This window comes from Nomascus leucogenys, chromosome 5 (assembly GCF_006542625.1).
Source record: "Nomascus leucogenys isolate Asia chromosome 5, Asia_NLE_v1, whole genome shotgun sequence".
Classification (NCBI taxonomy): Eukaryota; Metazoa; Chordata; class Mammalia; order Primates; family Hylobatidae; genus Nomascus; species Nomascus leucogenys.
In genome coordinates, this window is record NC_044385.1 from 50984021 (window position 1) to 51006725 (window position 22705).

At 41.7% G+C, this 22705-nt stretch overlaps 1 protein-coding gene across 1 annotated transcript in view; it reads right to left on the reverse strand.

Annotated features, from left to right (window-relative positions):
- Positions 1-286: 286 nt before the first annotated feature.
- The window catches only part of UTP25 (UTP25 small subunit processor component), a 29444-nt gene continuing 7025 nt past the window's right edge, over positions 287-22705 (reverse strand). Inside the window, exons 5-12 of the mRNA XM_003273015.3 lie at positions 22546-22634; positions 20503-20913; positions 18519-18738; positions 16591-16793; positions 15193-15375; positions 14945-15057; positions 13957-14202; positions 287-6466 (exon numbers count right to left, since the gene is read on the reverse strand). Of these exons, the coding sequence (XP_003273063.1) occupies positions 6223-6466; positions 13957-14202; positions 14945-15057; positions 15193-15375; positions 16591-16793; positions 18519-18738; positions 20503-20913; positions 22546-22634 (1709 nt within the window). The 3' untranslated portion in view covers positions 287-6222. The remainder of the gene's footprint in view (positions 6467-13956; positions 14203-14944; positions 15058-15192; positions 15376-16590; positions 16794-18518; positions 18739-20502; positions 20914-22545; positions 22635-22705) is intronic.

Here is a 22705-nt window from a genome sequence, read left to right on the forward strand (position 1 = left end):
ATAAGGATGCTTACCTTAAATGGGTGTGAGGGTTAACTGATTTAATACATGCAAAGAGCTTGGAAGAGTTGCTGGCGCTTAATAAGTACTCCAAAAATTGTTACTTTCAAAACCACCTTTTAATGCAAAAGTGTATATATATACTTTGTTATTATCATTCATGCAGCAAAGAATCTGGGAGGAAACATAAGACACTAGTAATGATCACCAAATAGATGTAGTTTGATTTTTGTTTTTCACTATTTTACTTGTATTTGCGGAATGGGCATGGGTTGCTTTTTTAATAAATAAGATGAAAAGAATAACTTTTCAGGAAAAAAATAAGGGTTTAAGGAAGTAAGGATGATCTGGAGAAGTTTCATAGGAGACATGGTAGATGACTTCAAATAGTTGAGCCTTAAGTGGGGGAAAAAAAAAATTTGTACTGTACAGCTTCAGAAACAGGACTGATGGATACAAGTTTCACAGTGTCTCTAACAATCAGAGATGATTAGAAAAGCCACAGTGAGCACCCCATCCTTGAAGGAATTCAAGCAGAAGCTGGAGGCCACCTCTCAGGGATGACCTATAGGTAATTCACGGATGAAGTGGCAGATTAGATCACAAGACCTGAAGTTTCTATAGAATTGGGGATTCTGACTCATTTCCTATTTAGACCTAATTTAGCTTTGACATACACTAGAAGAGATGAGAAACAGGTGGTCATCAGCCTTCAGAGAGTTGAAGTCTGTTCTCTTGCTAAGTATTTTTCTGCAACGATCACTGTTTCCATAAATCGTATGAGAAGACACTTGTGTTCCCTCATTCTATGGATCCAGTGTGGAATGAACACGTCAGAACTGCTAGCAGAGACTCCTGAGTGCCCTCTCCTCACGCCACCAAATGGCCAGCATCAACCCTGAAGTACAGTCCCAATGTTGGTGCTTGCTGAGAACAGACGAAAGAATAGGCAGTGTCTTTGGAGTTCAGGAGTCTGTGGTGCTATTTTTGTCTTCTGTATCAGTCAGGAATGGCTAATAGAGGCCTGACCTAATGGCTTAAACAAATTAGGCGTTTATGTGTTCACCTAAGAGTAGTGCACAGGAATACCATGCAGGACTGGCATGGCAGCTCTACAACGTCCTTGGAGAACCAGGCTCCTTCTTTTTTCACCACTATCTCCTACGTACAGAGCTTATAGCCTCAGGAGCTTCAGCCATCACTTCTGCGTTCCAGGCAGGAAAAAGGGAAGAGCAAAAGGTAAAAGTGGTGCTCCTCTGAGTTTTAAAGAACTCCCCTAGAAGTCCTGCTCAGTAATTAGTGCTTCTGTCTCATGGGCCACATCTTACTGCAAGGGGTGGGGGATGGAAAATGATGCAGTGTTTTTACTAGGTACTTTGTTATCTCATTAAAATCCAGCGTTCTGGAACTAGGGAAGTAGGTGGATATAGGGCAAACAATAGCAGTCTCTTCCCTTCTTGCATAGTCCCTCTATAAGGATAGTGGGGGTTACTCCGTACTTTATAAAGATGAGAAAACTGAGAAGTGGTCGTGAGGACTTGTTTAGAGCCGCAGAATGTCAGTAATGATGTTGGTCCCAACACCCAGCTTTGAAAAAATGAGAGAACGCAAAGACAAACCCATGAACATCTGTGGACAAACACCAGCTGTGAGCCCAGGGCCACCTCTCCCTGCGGAATCAAACTGGCAGATGAGAGAGGCTGCAGAGGTCAGTGAGGACGAAGGTGGCAAGGCACTGGGGCAGATGTCTCAGTGATGGCGCTCCGTGCTCTGTGTCATTCCCTAGGTTGGCAAAAGGTAGACAGCTTTGGCCTTGGCTCAGCTGGGAGAACAGATGGGCAGGAATTCAGCACAACTCCCAAATCAGCCAAGCGGCAGACTGCCTCCTTTCCTTCTCTGGGTCAGCCAAGGCTAGTTTCCACCTGGTCACAGCCAGCTGCAGAGGCCCAAGACTGAAGCCCATGACAGCTCGGCTAGGAGCACCTAGGAATGTGCCATCCCACATCTGACTGTGAGGGGCCATCAGGAGAACAAGCAAGGGCAGGTGTTTCTCCCAGCAGTGAGGGGACATCTGCATTGAGCTGCCCAGCAGGAGAAAGATTAGATTTCTCTGTGCAAAGCAAACAGCTCCTTATGGCAGTCACATCTCTGTCCTGACTCCTTTTGAGCATAGGGCTATACTGAGAAAACTAGTTTGTTTGAAAAAGGCCTGGAGCTCTGTTCTTTCTCATCCCCTTTATCTACCAAAGGAATAATGGCAACGTGACCAGAGGTGTAAGGGGAGCCCAGGACCTACTCTGAAATACATGTAATGCAAACGGAGGCAACTCCTCCCCACATCTGAGGAGGGGAAGGTCCTCACAGAAGGGAAACAGAAAAAAAGCAAAAGTAGACAGGAACATGTGTTCAGCTTTAGACACGGGACATAAAATGCAGTTTTGCTGCAGTTCTGGTGAGAGCATGTGGTATAGGAGGAAGACGGCTGAACGTCGCGGGGTTTGCTTGGGAGGAAATGACCAGGCCCAGAGGGAAAGAAGCGTTCCCTCTTTCACCTTCCAATGCTTACATCAATTTTGGATTATCTGTGTATTTACTCCCCATTCACTGACTATAATTAAAAGTTGACTGAAATCTGTTTAGAATTCTATGTAGCCAGGCTTTCAGAAAAGCTTTTTAAAATAAGTGTGGAATCGAAATTTGGTAATGAAGATCAGTACCATGCTCCTTTGAGAGAAAAGATGGGAAAGGGACTGGAAGGAGAGGATGGCTAGACGGAGGGAGGGCTAGCTGTGGTGGCCCCACCCTCCTCAGAAGCCATGCCCTGAAAAGAGCCACTTCTGAGCATTCCACTGACATTCCTTTTCCACGAAGCTTTGGGCACATCAGGCACCTGCAGTTGGACAATGAGGCTCTTCAGACAACTATAAAGAACTTCCAACTCTTGTTCCCTTACCCCAGGCCTTCTGTAATCTTGAGACCCTAAATCTGCTCACGTGGCCTTGGGAAGGCTGGTCAGATGGCCAACAGGGTCTGGCCCCACCTGCCTTTCCCTTTCCTCCTTCAGCAGCCTAGCTCCTCGCCCTCACGAGGGCACAATCAGGGCTGAGAGCCTTCATGAGACCCCTTTGGTCCTCTGGGGTATGAGGAGTCAGCAGGGACACATTCCCCATCTCCGCTAGGACCATCTGCGCTCAATTATAAGTCCTTTGGAAGCAAGCAGAGGGCTGTTTAGCCGCTGCTGGTTCTCTATGATTAGCTTGTTCTTGTTTTTTGAACATTGCACATGGTGCAGCCAGCTGTGAGAAGCATCCACGACTCAAAGCTTTTTCTCTCTCAAAAAGAAAAGTGCTAAGCTGGTTGTTTTAACTATGGGCAAAGAAAAAACATTTAAAAGTGTTACTTTCTGGGTAAGTTCTTTTCCATACCTTTTAATTCCACTCTTTCCAGGATTGGGACCACTCCTTTGTCTATATTTCACAGACACTATATAGGCACTTGCTTGCTGCAAATGAGCCTTGTTAACATCAAGATAGTGTGTAATTCCAGCTCATGCATCCGTATTTCAGTAGCCTCTCCTCTCCCTTATTGTGTGTTGACAGAGACCAGATGTTAAGGCATCCTTTTAATAAAACCATTCCAGAGACTCCACTCTGCAATGCACTAAGGAGCCAGGGCTAACTGCAGAGGCTTACCTTCTTTCCAGGTGCTGAGCCAGGAACAAAGCAACACTACTTTGTTCACACTTGAAATCCTCAGTGTTCTCTGCAGACAAGAAGCAGTTGGCTGGGTTTGGCTCTACGCCAGCATGAAAATCACTAGGGGTACTTAATAAAATGGTTATTTCTGAGGCTGGATTTGAAATGCAGACTCACATGTGAGTGGAGAGCCAGAGAAGCTAGAGATTTGGGAGTTGTGTGAATAGTGATAATGGAAACCATGAGATGAACTACAATTCACAGGCAAAAATACGGCAGTAGAAAAAGATGTAGGTAATTGGCCAGGCGTGGCGGCTCAGGCCTGTAACCCCAGCACTTTGGGAGGCTGAGGCGGGCGGATCACTTGAGGTCAAGAGTTTGAGACCAGCCTGGCCAACATGGCGAAACCCCATCCCTACTAAAAATACAAAAAATTAGCTGTGCATGGTGGCATGCGCCTGTAGTCCCAGCTACTTGGGAGGCGGAGGCACAAGAATCGCTTGAACTCGGGAGGCACAGATTGCAGTAAGCCAAGATCATGCCACTGTACTCCAGCCTGGGCAACAGAGTGAGACTCCGTCTCAAAAAATAGAAAAAAAGAAAAAAAAGAAAAAGATCCAGGTAATCACGGTCCCTTCGCCTCACATTTCTGAACGAGGTAAATAAACTCATTTCTTATTCTCTTAATATACAGGATCTATGATAAACAGCAGCACAATTATGCCAGTAACCATAGGGCATGCCCATAGATACAAAAAGTTCTATGTAGCATGGGTTCGGTTGGCTTTTAATCTATCAACTAAATTTTCTGAAATTTAGAAAACCATCTAAATATGGAATAAATGGTTTTACTTAGCATGCTGAAGAAAAAGAAGTAAAAATGTCTAAATGTTTAGCAGAAATATTACTTCAAAAGTGATTTTACTTTTTTTTTTTTGATAAGTAATTTTAAGCGTGCCCAAGGATAAAAAAATTTGTACCCAATCATGGGTTATTACATTGAGGCTAATGGGAGCCACTGTCTGAGAAAGGAGTTATCAATATGGAAAGAAAATGAGAAGCAATCCTGTGTTGTTGGACTAGAATTGGAGGTACTGGTGTGAATTCATGGTTTTCAATATATGGATATGAAAGTAAATTTAGATATTAATGTGAAGCAAATTTAGACAACGTGTGTACATATGTGTGTGCACACATGTACACAATTCCCAAGTTCTGACCACTGAGCCTGGGATGAGTGGCACCACAATAGTAAGCACTCCAATCTAACCTTTTAAAATAATTTCCTACTAAAAGCAAGCAGGGCTGGAGTAGAGAAACCTGGAATGTCTCAGTGTCAAAAAATACAGCAGTGCCCAAGTAGATGGGGGACATGTCAAAAGTACACAGGGGCTAACCTGAAGGTGCTCCCAGTGGCCATATTGAGACCAGTTACTCATCTAAAGAAATAATGGTGTAACAAACTGTAACCCATTGAATAAAAGAAGAAACTACAAGTCCATACTAGGATGAGTTGAATATCTCTTATCTGAAATGCTTGGGGACCAGATGTGTTTCGAATTTTTTTGGATTTTGAAATATTCACATTATCCTTATTGGTGGGGCATTCCTAATCACAAACAATATCCTTAATTGTTTACAGGAAATATATACTAAAGTATTTAAAGGTGAGAGGCCCATTGGGTTGGCAACTTACTCTCAAATGGTTCAGGTTCTGCACTTGTAATTTTTCTGTTTCAGAATGTTTCAAAATAAAAATGTTTTTAAAAGTAATTTCCTTTTCATTTGCATCTGTCTATGACTCAAAAAATGACTAGTTATTATGAAGACACTACTGTTGAAGATGGATATTTTAACATGGAGTTTCAACAAAATTACTTCTTGAGACAGAGCAGATATGTTTTTTAAATAACGTGATTTTAAGCATACATTTGAACAAAACTAAAACATTTACTATTATGAATATAAAAAAAATCAGTGAATCAATGTACTCTTCTAGGCTGAATTAAGGTAGACTATTTAAGGTTCCAAAAAAGTTTGGCTGGGGGAAAATAAGTTTTACAAAACCCATGCCATCCAAAATTAAGATGACATGTAGCAGCAAGAAGTATTCCAATGTCTCAAAACAGTTCTCACAGGCAATGATGTGTATTCCTTACTTTAAGAAAGTGTCAAACAAATAGAAAAATCTGGAAGAATTTACTAAGTGTAATAAATTAGAGGTAAATCGTAATGAAAGAATTTATGTCTCACAAAAATATTCACAAGTGGGAGTTTTCTTCTACCAGCTTCTCAGAGTCCTTCTAGCCCCCTCTTCACTTCTGAAAGACGTGATTTACCAAAATCTGGTTTACATTTAACTTTTCAGGGACACATGACCTGAAAAGAAAGATGTCAGATAATACTGACATTGCCTCATGCGCTTTCTTTGTATCAATCCTTCTGTAAGTAATCAGAATTGGGTCCAAGTGGCATAGAATCAAACATTATGTATCATGCCAAATACCACTTCCTGTCCAACAAAATTTCATTTTTCTCCAGTAATGAAGAGGTGGACATTCTTCCTGGACTGTAGCATCTGTGCTGCCCGCTCCACACCAACCACAGCAGCTAACCTCTGGGCATCATACTTGGAGTAGAGAACAGTGCAGGTCCACGTGGCCTCTTCTCCTCTGTTGGTGGCTCTCAGCATATTACAGATTTCACTGTAAAAGTGTGGATATGTTGGCAGTTCATAGAAAATCAGGTTCCTGATGCCTTTTATTGTATACCTGTTAGAATTGGAAAGACAGAGCGATGTCAACTTGAGAAACAAGTTCTAGAAAAACTACCTAGGAGTTGTACAGAGGCATAGTTCGTGCTTGTTGCTTCCTGCTAATGGAGAAAAACAGTGGCACAAATAACAACAAAAGTTATTCTAACTTGAGGTGGCAACATATTCAAATTCCTTTGACAACATTCGAATTCCTAATATTTGGCTTAAGATAATGATAAAATAAATATACATTTCTTGATCCTACTCTGGGTAGGCTGAGGTATCATGGGAAAGAATAGTAGACCAGGATTTAAAAATCTGTCATAGAAAACTTAAAAAGCAGGCACTTAAAATGGAACATTAGCCTTATTATAATCAGGCAAAAAAGAATGGAGACCAGGTCAGACCCAGTACATAAAATAAGTTGTACAAATTGTAAATACACTCCCATTAGTCTTTTCTTGCCACCCTGGAGACATGTTAACTCCATGGCAGATGTCCCAAGTTCATCCATTTACAAAACCCTGACCAAGGACCCACTAGGCATCATGAGAAAGCAATTAGTTTCAACAGCGTATGCATTTCCATCTCTTTCCCAGCTGCACAGTGCTGCCCTGTGGTGGGGGTGGTGTAGACCCGAGGCATTGACTCACAGTATGGTTCAGTCAGGCTGAGGTCAACCGTTCCCCTGTGGGATTCCATAACAAATGATTTTATATGTTGACAAGCTTCTGATTTTTCCTGTTAAGTTCCTCTCATACACTGAAGGCAGACTCCCTTGGGGATTTTATTTCTTTCACAAAAGATAAGTTTTCCTTGTCTTTTTCCCTCATGGTTCATCCTGATCTCTCTGGAGACCCTCCTTTTCTAAACCATGACTGTGATATGTGGTTCACCTTTCAACATCCTTTCCATAAAGAAGGAATTCTAATGGCTAATGAACTTGAATAAACTGTTCTACCTCAGTAGTTCTCAAAACAAAAACAACACTGAGTTCTACTTCTGCTTAGAATGTATAAAACTCAAGAGAATATTGCTCCTATACTAATAAGAAAAAGTCAGATAATGTATTATACAAAAATGTTCCTTTTCTTGAGCCCAGAGAGCTACCATCATGAGGCAATCAGGTAACCTGAATTAGGTGGTGAGCTGGTGTATGTTTAATTGGTCCTCAGTGGGAGAAAGGGAGGGTGCTAATTTGAAGGATTTGTCAGTTTCGAGCTACCAATGTCACGCTGCTGACACAGAGATGTGCAACCAGGTCTCATGAGCCAGTGAGCCACCAGCTTCAGCCCACCATGGACTGAGTTCCAAAGAGTAGCCCTTGTGAGGAAAAACGGGACACAGGAACTACTGCACGTTAGGCAGAGCACAGGAGAAAGATGGCCTCTGCCAAAAAAGTGGGTAGTAAGAAAATAGATACACTTTAACACATTCTTAAAGGGCAAGAATAGGCTTGCCTGACTTCAGAACCCCCAGGGATCCCTGGATGCTCCTTTAGTTCACATCCACTCATGAGCTCGTTCCAGAGGCCTGCACTGGGAGCCCTGGAGAAAGCAGGAGACCCGAGGGAGACCCCACTGGTGGTAGGGACATGAAAGCCCACCTACTTCCCAGGCCCATTATCGTGAAACCCATGGCAAAATCCTGAAGCAGATGGGAGAGAGGAAACCACCCTGTCCGCCACCCCTAATTGCAGGCAGGCAAAGGCAAACTACTTTGTGGGGGAGGGTGAGTAGAAGCAAAAGTTGTCTGCCCTTAAGGGAAGGGCAGTAAACCCCCACCCTTCCATTTCTCCCCCACACAAGACTTGCACCCAGTAAAAAGCATTCTGCCCCAGAGGAAGGGGTAAGAAACCTGTTCAGCCCAAGTTCCTGCACTGATACAAGCAGAGTTCGACTAGGGAAGAAGCTGTATACACTTCACCACAAAGATCCCTCACAGATAAAAGGTAGAGTCTGGCTGCCACGGAGGTGGCGGGGCAGGAACCCTGAGAAAGCCTCACCCCCAAAGCTTGGAATAAAAGGGCCTGCCAAAAATTGAGCTGGACCAGGAGAACCCCTCCCCACGACTTCATGCCTTGCAAGGAGAAACAAGCAAGAGGCCTCCTGTGAGGAGGGGTCCAAGTGTGGAGTGAGACCCTCCTCTGGCACACGTGTCAAGGCCTCAGTGACAGCTGAGCGATCAGGACACTGAGAAAAACCCTCCAGCACCCGAGACCCTACATCAAGCCCACTGTTGCTGGAGGAATTTGAAGTCTGTGGTGTTGGGAAGGTATCTATAGTAACAATCAAATCTTGACTAGATTGATAGCACCCACACCAGTGGCCTATGGAAGGGGTGTGGCCAGACATAAGTATTATTTACCTCAGCCTCTACATTCCACTGAAAGTTACACAAGACACAAAAAAGCAAGAAAAAGACATCCAAACAATAAGGTGTCATTTTGACTATCACATCAGTAGCAATAATTCAGTCTATGGAGCTTCGGAGAAATAGGTCAATGGAGCATAAGTTACTTTGTGAATTCAGGAGAAGATACGGAAAAGATGCGAAGGAGCAAATAAGTGGCAACGCATGACACATTTTTAACTGTGTACAGCCTCTGTGCTAACAAGTTTTCCTTTCAAAATCTATCCCAAGAAAATACATATTTCATCAAAACATATGCATATGGATGTTTTGCATATTATTATATACAACAGCAGAAAACAACAAAAAAAAACCCTATATGCCCACTAAAAGGAAGCTAGCTTAATTAACCAACGTAATACTATGTAGCCATTAAAAACAATGTGATGTTTACCTCACATATTACTTATTAATTACATACGCACACTAAGTGATTTTAGTGATTTGGCATCACCAAGAATGAGACAAAGTGACATTATGTGCCTCCTGATGAGATGAGGTAGAAAGTACGTAATATTCCCTAAGTAGAATTCTTATCAAAAGATATTTATTCTAAATCAGTCATCCCCAAACTGCTGCACATTGAAATCACCTGGCTGTTTTTTGTTTTTTTTTTTTAAATACTTAGGTTTGGTCCCCATCCCAGACACTGTGATTTAATTGGTACTGGGATGCGACCTGGGCATTTGGATTTTTAAAAGCTTCTATTCTAATGTACAGCAAAGTTTGGGAACCACTGATCTAAATAATAAGGGAACAATTAGATAAATCCAGACTGTGAGACATACTACAGGAAACCAGACTGGACTCTTCAAAAAGATGTCGATGTCGTGAAAAAGTAAAAAAGCAAGAGAGTTATTCTGGATGAGGGTTTCTCAGTGCTAACACTGCTGACATTTTGAGACAGATAATTCTTTGTGGTTGGGGGCTGTCCTGTGAACGAAGGTGTTTCGCAGCATCGCTGGTCTCAACCCACTAGAACCACCAGAATAATCCTCCAGTTGTGATAACCAAAAATGTCTCCAGATATTGCCAAATGTCCCTGAGGGAGCAAAATTGTTCCCCAATTGAGAACTAAACTAGATTAAAGAAACAAAAGCAGTAAGTTAACCAAATGCTATATATGATCCTTACTGAATGCTTTTTGGCTGGAGAGGAAAGAGCTATAATAGTCATTTTGGGGACAACTAGGAAAATCTAATATAGACTAGATATCAGATGATATTGTAACATCAGGTAGCATGATAATGGTGCTATGGTTAGATAAAAGAATGTTTTTGTTTTTAGGAGCTGCATGCTAAAATATTTAGGGGTAAAGTGTCAATGAAGACTCACGCTACTTTACTTTCAAATGGTTCAGGAAGAAAAAATAAGAGATGTGAGTGGGGATAGAGAGAAGATGGGTATGTGCAAATGTGATAAAATGAGAACAGCTGGTGGAATTTGGGGTAAAAGCATTTATAAATAAACAGATGTTTATTGTTAGTCTCTTAACAATTTTCTTTCACAATGAAATCTTTTCAAATAAAAACCTGGGGGAAGAGAGGATGTGGTAGAGCTATATACAGTAACTTAAAAATACACACAAAAATCCACAATATACAAATATACAGGCCAAAATGTTAACATCTTTGAATTTTTTTCAATGAGCACATAAAACATCTAAGACAAAGGAAAAAAAATCCCTAAAAGAAAAAAAGATCCCAATTTTAGTAATGTTTTTAAAAAAAACCTGTGTGTGTACATGCGTGCATGTACACACATGCATGCACATTTTTCATATAAAAAAGATGGAAAAAAATTACCAAAAAGAGTATTTATATCAGGACAGTGAGATTTTTAACCTAAAATTTCCAATTTCTCTACAATAACTGTGTAATACCCTCACAATCAGGAAAAACAAAACAATAAAACTGTTAAGTGTTATATTAAACACACACACACACGAAAATCTGTCTCAGTCCCAATGCAACCACAATAGAGATCTCCTGGCAACAGAGAACATGGCCAGGGCCTCTTCCAAGGGGCAGTTAGTGCCAAGTCTCCATAGCTTGAGCACCCCTTACCCTGCCTTCCTCCTCCCTTATATATGCTTTGTCTTCAGTGACTCCTACAAACACAGCCTAATCACCCTGACAGGACCTTCCACATGTCTATTTCACCAGCCACTATTAAAGACAAATGAGGCAACCACAATTAACTTGAAAGGCTGGCTCCTTCCTACAGTCCATAAAGACCAAGTTTGCTACTTCTAGAACTGGGATTCTCATGTAGGGGAAGGGAGTAATCAGAAACTCCCAGCAGCCTTTCCAACTCCACAAATCCCACCTTCAGTTTCTGACTTGCCTCCTGGTTGAGATCCTCCCTGCTGTGGAAACCCACTGATAACGCACTGGAAAAGAGCTGTGACCCATTGTTGGGAGGGCAATCATGACCAAATGTTCATCCAATTCTAAGATTCTGCTAGTTTAATCTTCCCCAAATAAAACAAATCTTCAGGTTAAAAAATTTTTGCCAACTCAAAAATGAATTCTAATCTTCCTAACATTGCCAGCTGTCATAGAGAATATAAAAACAGAGTCAGATACTACAATATAAAATACATGCACATTTTCTGGCTGGGCATGGTGGCTCATGCCTATAACCCCAACACTTTGGGAGGCTGAGGTGGGCAGATCACATGAGGCCAGGAGTTCAAGACCAGCCTGGCCAACATAGCAAAACCTCGTCTACTAAAAATACAAAAATCAGCCAGGCATAGTGATGCACTTCTGTAATCCCAGCTACTCAGGAGGCTGAGTCACGAGAATTGCTTGAACCCAAGAGGCAGAGGCTGCAGCAAGCTGAGATCGCACCACACCACTGCACTCCAGCCTGAGCAACAGAGTGAGACTGTCTAAAAAAACAAACAAAAAAAAACAACAAACCCACAAACCAAAAAAAAAAAAAGTACCTTTTCCAAGGTCAAATTTAAAAAAAACAAATCACAAAGACACTGCACACCAAAACACCCATCATCACCTTGGTGATCTCTCAAGCAAAAAATTCTATAGTTGGAAACCTTGAGATAATTAGCTGTTGCAGAACTCTAAAGCACATTATTTTCATTCATCTTCTGCAAAAGAAACACCAATTAACCTGGCCCAGGGCATAAAGCAAATGGCATATGTTGAGATTTGTCCTTATCGTGACTTTGGGGGCAACATAGCTTGGTAAATAAACAGACAGTGTAATACAGGGGACTGTCCTGCTTACAAAGGGCTCCATGCCCTGTCCTTGAAAAGCTGCTGAGATACTAAAGAGCAGTCCTCATCCCAGCTTAATTCACAGTTGCTATAGACAATCACACTGGGAAGTTTTCCAATCCATCCACTTCACTTAAAGGGCTTGCTTTCATTTGTCAAGATGATAGAAAGCTAAGAGCTTTTAAGACCTGATGAGTGCAACTTCCCCAAATACTTTCCAACATGAATGGAAACGACAACTTACTGGAACAGAGCACATAATGAGGCCAACAAGCAGGCATTCATTAACACTCTTTGGCCAAGCAGCCTTCTCTGGGTAGCCAAGAATGGAGCCTGGGAAACACAAATTTAATCAATCCTCAACTCTCTTAAGAAGTCATGCCATGCCAGCTTTGCTATGCCTAGGCAAGCTGCTGGGACTCCTCCCTCCCCATCCTGGTAACAAGAACGTTATCTGGGGAGCACCATCCTAATCGTTTTAGCATAAACTAAAAGGTAATGCAATGCCAAAGTGCATCATCTAATGTGCTCCAAAGCTTGGGAGATTTCTGGCGTATCTGTTTAGGATTCTCCGAGAAAATGCACCCATTGTGAGTTAATAAAACAGTAAAGTCAGAACTTAAATCCACTGGACATTATTGTGAAATCAGGATGAGGTAATAGAATGTAATTTACATATCTTTACAGGCAAGGGTTAAAAAAAGCCTTTTCCATACTATGCAACCATGAAAATTGAAAATAAAAATCTAAAAATAAAAAAGCTTTTTCTATTTATCAACAGAGAGAGACTTAGCAAAACAATAAAATATATGAGCTCTAGGGCCAAAAAGGCCGCCACTATCCCAAAAAGTAATAGAAGGCTCAGTATTACTAATCCTCTAATTAGAGTTTTTTTTTTCTTTTTTTTTTTTGAGACGGAGTTTTGCTCTTGTTGCCCAAGCTGGAGTGCAATGGCACGATCTCAGCTAACTGCAACCTTTGCCTCCCGGGTTCAAGCGATTCTCCTACCTCAGCCTCCCGAGTAGCTGGGATTACAGGCACACGCCACCACGCTCAACTAATTTTTTGTATTTTTAGTAGAAACGGGGTTTCACCATGTTAGCCGGGATGGTCTTGAACTCCTGACCACAGGTGATCCACCTGCCTCGGCCTCCCAAAGTGCTGGGATTACAGGTGTGAGCCACTGCACCTGGCCTAAATTTTTTAAAAAATAACATGAAGACCAATCAACTTATTTTGTTAAAGTCACCTGGTCAGAAATCTAAGCAAGCACTGAAACGCTTCAACATTCAACTTGAAGCCCTTACCCTTTTACCTCCCGCAAATGTCAAGGAGCCCACGGTCCTAGTTCTCCTTGGTAGGGAGTATCCGTGCATACCTCAGGAACACCGAAACTGTCTGGAAACTGACACTGTACTCAGCCTCCATCTCCCCAGAAAACACAGCTCTCAATGCTTTTGTCTGTGCACTGAGGGAAAACAGAGGGAAAAAGTCTAGACAGGGACAACTGAAGTGAATACAGGGAAGGTCCCTCTCCTTCCTTGTATTCATTTGAGTTGTCCTGTAATGTCCTTCTTGCAGTGTATAACCACAGCTACACGCCAGGTCTATAGACAGGGTATGCTTTGGTTTCTACATCCTTCTTCAGCAATGCCCATTTTGGGAGAAAACCAACTAACCAACCAAGAAGAGTCTGTCCAGACCAAAAACTCTCTGGCTACTTTGTAAGAGTGCGAGAGTGAGGGATGATCTCATAACAGCAAGAAGCCTGCCATGCATTCAGAGCAGGCCATGATTTGTCCTGCACTTCCCCTGCAGAGAGGAGGCTTGAAACCTGGCCCCACTTTACCTTTTGTAGAAATGGAAGCGCTCTGTGAAAAGTAGAAACTGTTTCTGTCCTTGAAGGAAGAAGTGTCTGGCCCTGGAGACACCGGACTTCTGCGTGTACTCGCAGATGTGGGTACAATTCAGTTCCTCCTTCTTGAAGTAATTTCGAAGACGCACGAAGTCAAAGTAGGAGGGGATATAGATGAACGTGTGAGACATGACTGCATCACGGTACTGCGGCAAAATCTTGTTCACAAAAAAGTTAAACCTGATTTGGAATGGCAAAGGGCAAAGTTAATGTCTAGAGCTAAGCTTATGGTGTCTCTTAACTGTGTGACCCTCAGCAATTCACAATCTCGTGTTAAAAGATTACCTCCCCAGAGGCCAATATGATTTACCTCCTCTCAAAGAGATTATGTAAGGATAAAACTTGATAAGCACACTAAAAAAATAAGTGTCAACACTATTCATTGTAAAAAACAGATGTAATACCATTGTATCCCAGAAAATTATTCTAGGAAGTACACACCACACTATTCAGTCAGTCAGTCAGTCAGTCAACAAATAATCACTGAACATCTACCATATACTAAGCCTGACTAAGCTTCCTTGGGGTCCCCTAACTAAACACAATAAAGAAAAAGGGGGAAATTATCTATACAATTAGAAAAATAGTTCTTCCCCTGAGGGGCTTACAATTAACTTGCTGACATGAGACACTTTGTAGCATAAAGCTGTATAATTTTAAAATGCCACAGTCAAGAGTGAAAGAGTCCTGATTTACAGTAATAACCCCGCTACTAACTAGTTATGAGACCTAGGCCAAGTCACTATTTCTCTCTGTGCTTCAGTTTCCTCCTCTGACAAATGACATAATTAAGTTCAATTATCTCATCTGATTTGGTAAACAGTAATCAATAAAAGCAAAATGGAATCCAATTCTAGGTTTGTACACCCAAGTCAAATCTCTCTATGTGGTCCCCAGGGGCCTGCTGGGAGCAGTGGGTTACCTGGCATCAATCACTGAAGCTAGATTTTCAGCTTCCATCCTCTGGAAGACATGTGGGAGCTGCACCAGGACATGACTGATAGAGCCTGTCATTGGGACATTCCTCACGGCCACCTGCCAGTAGTCAACGAGAGCATTAGGTGGACAGCCATCCCCTTCTTGACCAGATGCTATCCCCTCCTTCTACCTCAGGACCCAAACAGTAAACAGTGCTCATGAAGATACTGAGGAAACAAGACGAGAACCCACCTGGCCCTGCATGTTGATGCAGTACTTGTTGAACACTGAGTTGATCTGGGCATCCTGAAGGGCCCCAAATAGCAGTGTCTGGCGATAGTACTTGGACCAATTATTGAGGCTCCACATCCGCACTCGAGAAAAGTCTACCCCATGTGAGTCCAGGGGTAGTAGGTTCATGTGATTCATCAAATGCTTTGAGTGGAAATAATATTACCATTAGTATTGACTGAGCATTTACATGTTGGACATTGCTAAACATTTTCTGAGTCTATCAACTCATGTACTATCATCTCCTAAATTATAACAAGAAAACTGAGGCTCACAGGGGTGAGTGACTTGCCCATGGTCAGCCAAACATCCCCAATGAGGAGACAAGCTAAAACTGGCCACCTCCTGGAATTTTAACAAGTGATCAAAATGGTACCTACAGGAATGCTCCCTTAAAACGAACTTCTGAAATGCCACACTGGTCTCTCTATGGGTCCCCAAGTCCCAGACTTGGACAAGAAGGGAAATGCCATGGAAAACAGAGCTGCTGTCCCTCAATGACCTGGTTCTCAAAACATTAGGAATAGTCGCAGTGTCACCCTACCTGTCTTTTCCTCGAATCTAAGAATATAACTTGACTATGCCAAAATGCCTTTTCCATTTTATTTTTACCTTGTAATAGATACTGAAGGGTAATGAGTACAATAAATTTATTTCCTACTTTAGAAGTAAGTTCTACCCTTCATTTGTCCCAAACTTCCTGCAAGCTTCAAGACACGGGGTTGTAGAAGGGGTGAGTTCCCATATGCCTTAGAAAAATAAGCCTATAGTTCCTAAATAAGGATTGTTCCAAAGCAGTTTTTCAGTCCTAAACCTGATAACACTGCAGAGTGTGTGGAGAAGGAGAAAAAAATTACAGTACAAATTACATTGGGTAATAAAGACATCCTATATTTCTCTACAAAACAAGATCCTACCTTAAAAAATCTTGAGCATGGTATTCCCATCTTCACTAAAGACCAAACAAAACAGCATAAGCAAAAACCACATGTGGGATTGTGTTAGGTAAAGATGTTCCTGGTGAGGACCCATCCATCCATCAACCTATCCCATCCACCCATCCACCCATCCACCCACCCTAAAGTTAGTAGAAAGAAATTTTAAGGGAAAGAAATCTTTTCTGGAGATTCGAAAATGACTGACAGGAATTTTAATCTCTAGATAGTTTAATTATGGACAACCTCTGGGTAGAAAAGGGAACAAAAGACTTTTTCAAATTAGAAAATGTGGAGTGTGTGTCCTTGCTTCCAAACAGAGTTCTAATCTGGACTTAAATAATTCTTTAGGACTTAAACCACTGGGTGTCTTATCCCTCTGAATATGAATCCTATCCCACTGAATGTGAATGGCCAGCATTACCAGGACATGCTCCCAGTTCTGCATCAGGTAAATGTCAGCTTGATCAATGATGAGAAGCTCGATAGAAGACAGAAAGTCAAAATCTCTCTTCTTCTCTCCTTCTCCACCAATGATGGTCCTCAAGCCCAGGGGGGAAGCAATGAGGATATCCGAGGAGTAAAACGGGGCATAGAGTCGGATGCTTCTCTGAAGTATTGCCACTCCTACACAAAACAGCCAAGTACACACCAATTCATTAGTCACTACCAAGCCATTACCTTCAACCCTCTCAAAGCAGTCTGCCACTTCTATTGCTTCCACATCTCTTATGTTCCTCTTAGCATGTAACTGTGCTCAACTGCTTTAATTATTAAAACATAAGAACAAGAGAAATCTTTCCCTTGCATCTATAGTCCCTTCTAGCTTCTACCTTCTCTTCCTTTCCGTCACTATCAAACTGCTCCAGAGAATTCTACTTTCAAATCTCTCCTTTACTTCTCGCTCCACTGCAATCTGGCCTCTGATTCTCAGGACTCCAGAGAAATGACTCTTGCTAAGGTCCCCACAGTCCTCAGTCACCAACAGGATGAACACTTTTGAGAGCTTCTTATGAGGAATGTACAAATGGCACAGAATGTACAAACAGCTGCCTTGCAATGCTCTTTTCCTTGCTAATAGTTTCCATGACTTCAACGCTCATTTTTGCTTCTATCACTGACCTGGCCCTTGTCCGTCCTTCCAGATCCAAATAACTCTTCTTCTACAAACTGGTGGATTCACTTGTCAGCTCTGCTCTCATGCTGCGTAAAGCTTTGGGTGAACTGATTCACTGATCATGGCTTTAATGTCACCTTCACACAAATGTGTATTTCCAGCCCATATTTTTTTTCCTGAGCTCCAGAACAATATACCAACTGCTTCCTGGACAGCTATACATGTTCCAGACAAAACATGAGCTCTCGTCTCCTTATGCCTTACATTCCACCATACCAAAGCCTGTGTGAATCATAGGTCATTCCAAGCTTAGTCACTCTGATGCCTCTGCAACAGGCAGTTTCCTGTCTGAAATGTTTTCCTCCACTCAGCCACCTCCCTTTGAAACTGGCTGAATCCTACACAGGTTTCCACCTAGTACAGATGACACCTCCACCACAACATCTTCCCTAACCACCCTGCCCCCATTTTGGGTAAGGGGGTTTGCTTTAAATGCTCCGAGAACAACCGTTGCACGCGTATCTTGCACTGCCTGCTCCCTGTCGTAGGCTGGATTTCCTTAGCAATGGGAACTATAACTTTTATTTCTATATTTATTTGTATATTCCCAGCTTCTTAACAGTGCCTGGCACACTGTAGATATCTCAATAAGTATTTGTGAATGAGCATATGTGACTAATGAACATTTTCCCAAGAACTTTACTCTATAAAGATATAACCAACCAAAGTCAATGGGAGCTGAATGAGAGACAAGCAAAAATGTGAAAATTTGGGTGGAAATCATGTGTGGAGATTATTCAGGGTAGGCATCTATGTAGCAGACAGGAGAAAGTCCACCTTTGTATAGAAACAGTCATTTTATTCAGCCTCCCCAGAATGACCCCATCAGCCCCATCACTTCCAACATCCTAGAGCACCCCTTGTAGCATCTATCTGCTACCAGCTATGGGTGTGCTTACACACTTCTGTTATAAACTTGCTATAAATGTCTGTTATAAATGTACATGTGCCTTTCATATATGGCCTCAGAGATCCTCCCCACTCCACTGGCCTAATGTCCACCCCATTAGCCAAGGCAAGACTCTCCCATGGCAAACAACATGTCTCAAAGGCACACTGGTTCTGTTAAGAGGCACAGTGAGTGATCCACTGGGAAAATATCTAATTCCAGCTTCTGGTCTCCAGCTATGTAGACCTTCAGACTTTAGGTCTCAAAGTTGATAAGGAAGAATTACCAATCCTGAAGTGGTCATCAATATTGCCCACAAATACAGCTTCATAATCTTCAGGCCTCTTCAAGTTGGGTGGTCTCTCCTCGGGATCTGATCCATATTCTCCCTGAAACCTCTTTTTGTTGCTCACAATGATTTTCTTCTTGCTGTCACCCTCGAGGAGGCTGATGAAGAGCTGCACCACCCGCAAAGCAGCTTCCCGGAATGGTACCACTATCAGTACCTGTGCAGAGAGCAACAGCAGCCTTAGTGGGGGCAAGAGGAAGGAACCGGATCTTGAGGTGAAACTGCTGAGGAAGTGGAGCTAAAAAGCTCCATGCAGAACAGTGGCTCCCAGCCAAGAAACATACCTACGTTACCCCCTTTGCACAGGGCCTGGCTCAACACCAGAAACTGAGCACCTTTCATAGCCCCAGCACCATGACCTGCGGACTTTGGACCCATCAGTCCATGTGAGACATTTCTCAAGCAGAATTTGGAAATACCTTTTACAATAAGCCAATGCCTCTAACAGATACGTCTACCAGTAAAAACTCAAGGACATAAACACATGAGCTCTTTGAGGGAAAGATTTCTGTGTCTCCCACAGAATTAGTGCAATATTTTTATCCTAAAGACACAGTGAATAAATACGTGCCGAATAAATAAATGGGACAAGTAGAAAAGAAATAAAGCGGGTAAGAAAAAGGATTAACCAGCATTACATTTTTAGTGCATTCTCTAGTACAGTCTTTCAGAAATGACAATAAAGCATTTCTAAAAAAAAAAAATGACCACAATTAAGGGGAAAAACAGGACTCAGCTTTCTAAGCATATTCAAAAATATTTGAAGTTACTGTTGAGAATAAAAACCGAAGATGCTTAATAAATGGTTAATTTCTAATTTCCTATTGTAAACAATGGACATAACCCCAGTTAAATCACGTAATTCACCAAATTATAATATGTTTCATAGATAATCTGCCTCTTATTCTCCTATGTAATTCTAAATGGAAACAAATAACCTTATAATCCTGATCTTCAAGCCCCAAGGAGTACAGTTACAGAGATGGTGGACCAATATTTAAGAGGACTGGGTTATTGTTCCACTAGTGACACTAAGTAAGCGTCAGGGCTTTGGTTTCCCCTGCTGTTACACAAGGGAGTTTGACTAAGAAATCTCTAAAGGCCACATTAGTATCAAATTTCTAGAATCCTATTAAACTCAATGAGAAAATTCTAAAAAGATGAGGCTTCTTCAATACGGAGAGATGCAGTTCAGGGCAGGGGGACAAGTCCTGGTTCTATAACATCATGAATAATGTAGACAGAATTGAAAGCCATTTCCTGTTAAGGCCTCAAATCCACTAGAGCGGTTCTATAACATCATGAATAATGTAGACAGAACTGAAAGCCATTTCCTGTTAAGGCCTCAAATCCACTAGAGCTTAGACTTATGAATACAAACTCATCACTTTAAGCAGCAATAACTTTACAGTGGCAAATGTAAATTTTTGCTTTCAAAGGCTGACATATGTATGTGGCTTAGTGAAGAGAATCTATGGTTCTTGTCTCATCTCTGCTACTCTTTCCCTGGTTCTCTTTAGCAAGGCCGTCTACGAATTTCTATGAATTTGGGGCTGTCCACAGCTGTAATATGGAGGGATTGGAAAAAAGGCTTATTAAGGTCCCATCCAGCTTTGACAACCACAAAGAAGAGATTTATAATGGAGTTTTATTTATATACTCTGGGTTTATCTTTAAGGAAAGTGTCATGAAGTGCCTCCTTCTCACGAGTTTCCAGCTACATCCACTGCCAGAAACAGCCCACTAAGCTGCTGCTGTGCTGCTCTGACACTACCTGGCCTACTTAATATGCTCACATTTGGGCTCATTCATTATGCCAGTCAATTATTAAAACACCCAAGTTCCTGCTAAGTGTCAGGCACCTCTATGGCAGTGCCTTGCAGCTTCCTTCTCGAGAGCAAAGCTTTCCTGCTGGACTCACCTTGGGCCTTGTTAACCCTTGGTCTCTGAAGTCATCATCATCACCCACTCCAAACTTCTGGCTTCGGCGTCTGCTATTGTTGCCAAGCACCTGGGCGTTGGCTTTGAGGATGTGATTTATCACATGCAGGCAATACACATGGCGGATCTCTTCCCCGTTCTTCAGAGCAGTCCTTTCTGGGTAGAACAGGTCCCGGTAAGAATTCATAATTAAGAAGAGTTCTTTCTGGAGGGGGGTGAACGGGCTGCTTGATTTTTGGGGACCAGATAGGAACTGGCTGTTGGTCTTGGTCCAGGTGGATTCCAGAGGCTTCTGGAGATGAAGTGACTTTAAGTCAATATCCTTTGGGGGTTTAAATGTTTCCAACTTCTGAAACTTAGAGGAAAAAACAAGCTGGCCCAGAATAGGCCACTAGGGGAGAAACAGATCAAGAGCCAAATTAGAAATGAATAACAGTAAATTACATTCACGTAGTACTATATTTAGCGAATTTTTTCATGATTTATAGATCATCTCATTTAATCCTCACAACAGCCCTGCAAGGTAGTTACCATGATACTCATGTTATAGTTTAGGAAGCGCTGAGGTTCATACAGAGGTATGATACAAAGTTTACACAGAAGAAAATGGAGCTGAGGGCTAGACCCCAAGGTTTCTGACTTCAAATCTGAGCTCTTCACCCTATCAGTTGTCCCACACTGTTCTGTGGAATATATTCTAGGAAGAGTCAACATTCATTCTAGAAACAAAGGGATTCCATGGTCAAATACTCTTGATAAACATCACAAAACTTAATTCCTCTGAGGGAGAGTCACAATGTACATTAGATACTAAAGGTGTTGACAAGTTCTATGACAAGAAATCTGTCCATTTTGTTTAAAACCTAAGGAATACTATTTTCTATTTTGTGGGATACAAGTTTAAGAATTTTTGAATTATAGCTACATTGCTGATCTAAAAATAGGACAACCTCAGCAATAAAAAGAAATAAATTACTGATACCTAAAATAACTTGGATGAATCTCCAAGGAATTATGCTGAGTGAAAAAAAAAAATCTCAAAAGGTTACATGCTGTATGAGTCATTTAACATTTTTAAAATGACAAAATTATAGAAATGGAGACCAGATTAGAGGTTACCAGGGGTTAGAAATGGGGGTGGGGCGGGGTGCAGAGGGAGGTAGATATGGTTATAAAAGGGCAACAAGGATCCGTATTTTGCTGGAAATGTTCTGCATCTTGATGACAGGAGTAGATACAGGAACCTATGCATGACAGAATTGTATATAACTAAATATAGGCACAGGCATACACAGTTGAACAGGAGTAAGACCAGATTCAAGTAAGACTGGTAGATTATATCAATGTCAGTTTCCTGGCTGTGACATTACACTACGGTTCTACAAGATTTCACCATTGAGGAAAACTGGGCAAAGGGTACAAGATGTCTTTGTATGATTTCTTACAACTGCATGTTTATCTATAATTATTCCCTCAATAAAAATTTCAATTAAAAAAAGGATGACCAACTCTCATGAATGGCATCAGTGGTAAGAACAAAGAAGCAAAAACTGCCCAATATCTGGATAGTTTGTGGACCTACCTCAGATATTTCAAACAAATGAACAACAGTAGTACCTACTGTTTTAATGAACACTGTTTTACTGAACACTATGTATTAGTAAACTATTCTATTTTGAGATAGGTATTATTATCTCCCTCTAGCAGACTAGAATAGTGAATAGCAAAAAAGCAGATGAACTTGCCGTGGGTCAAAATGTGACAGCTCCTTGAAAATGCTGGTCTCCAAATCCACTCTTACCCATCATTATATTATCTGGCACCCACACTCCAGCTTCCTGGTGCTTTTTCTAGCTACACCTGTGCCCCACTGGGCTCTTCTAGCCTTCCTATGCCCTGCTTCCCTATCGAGTCATCTACCACAGGTGTATATCATACATTCTGGGAGGCCACTAAAACCCAAGACCACTGTTTTATTTAGAGCTTTCTCTATTTGTGACTGGGATGACCAAGCAACACTTACTTTAAGCTCGTGGGTAGTTTTGGGATTTGTGGCAACAGCCTGAATTTCTTTTTCTTTCAGTTCTTTGTTCACATGTTGAAGAAATGGATCTAATTCAGAAATAAAAAATGTCAGCACACTATGCAACTATAGAGGGGTTTTCTGGTCTTCCCCTGTGAAA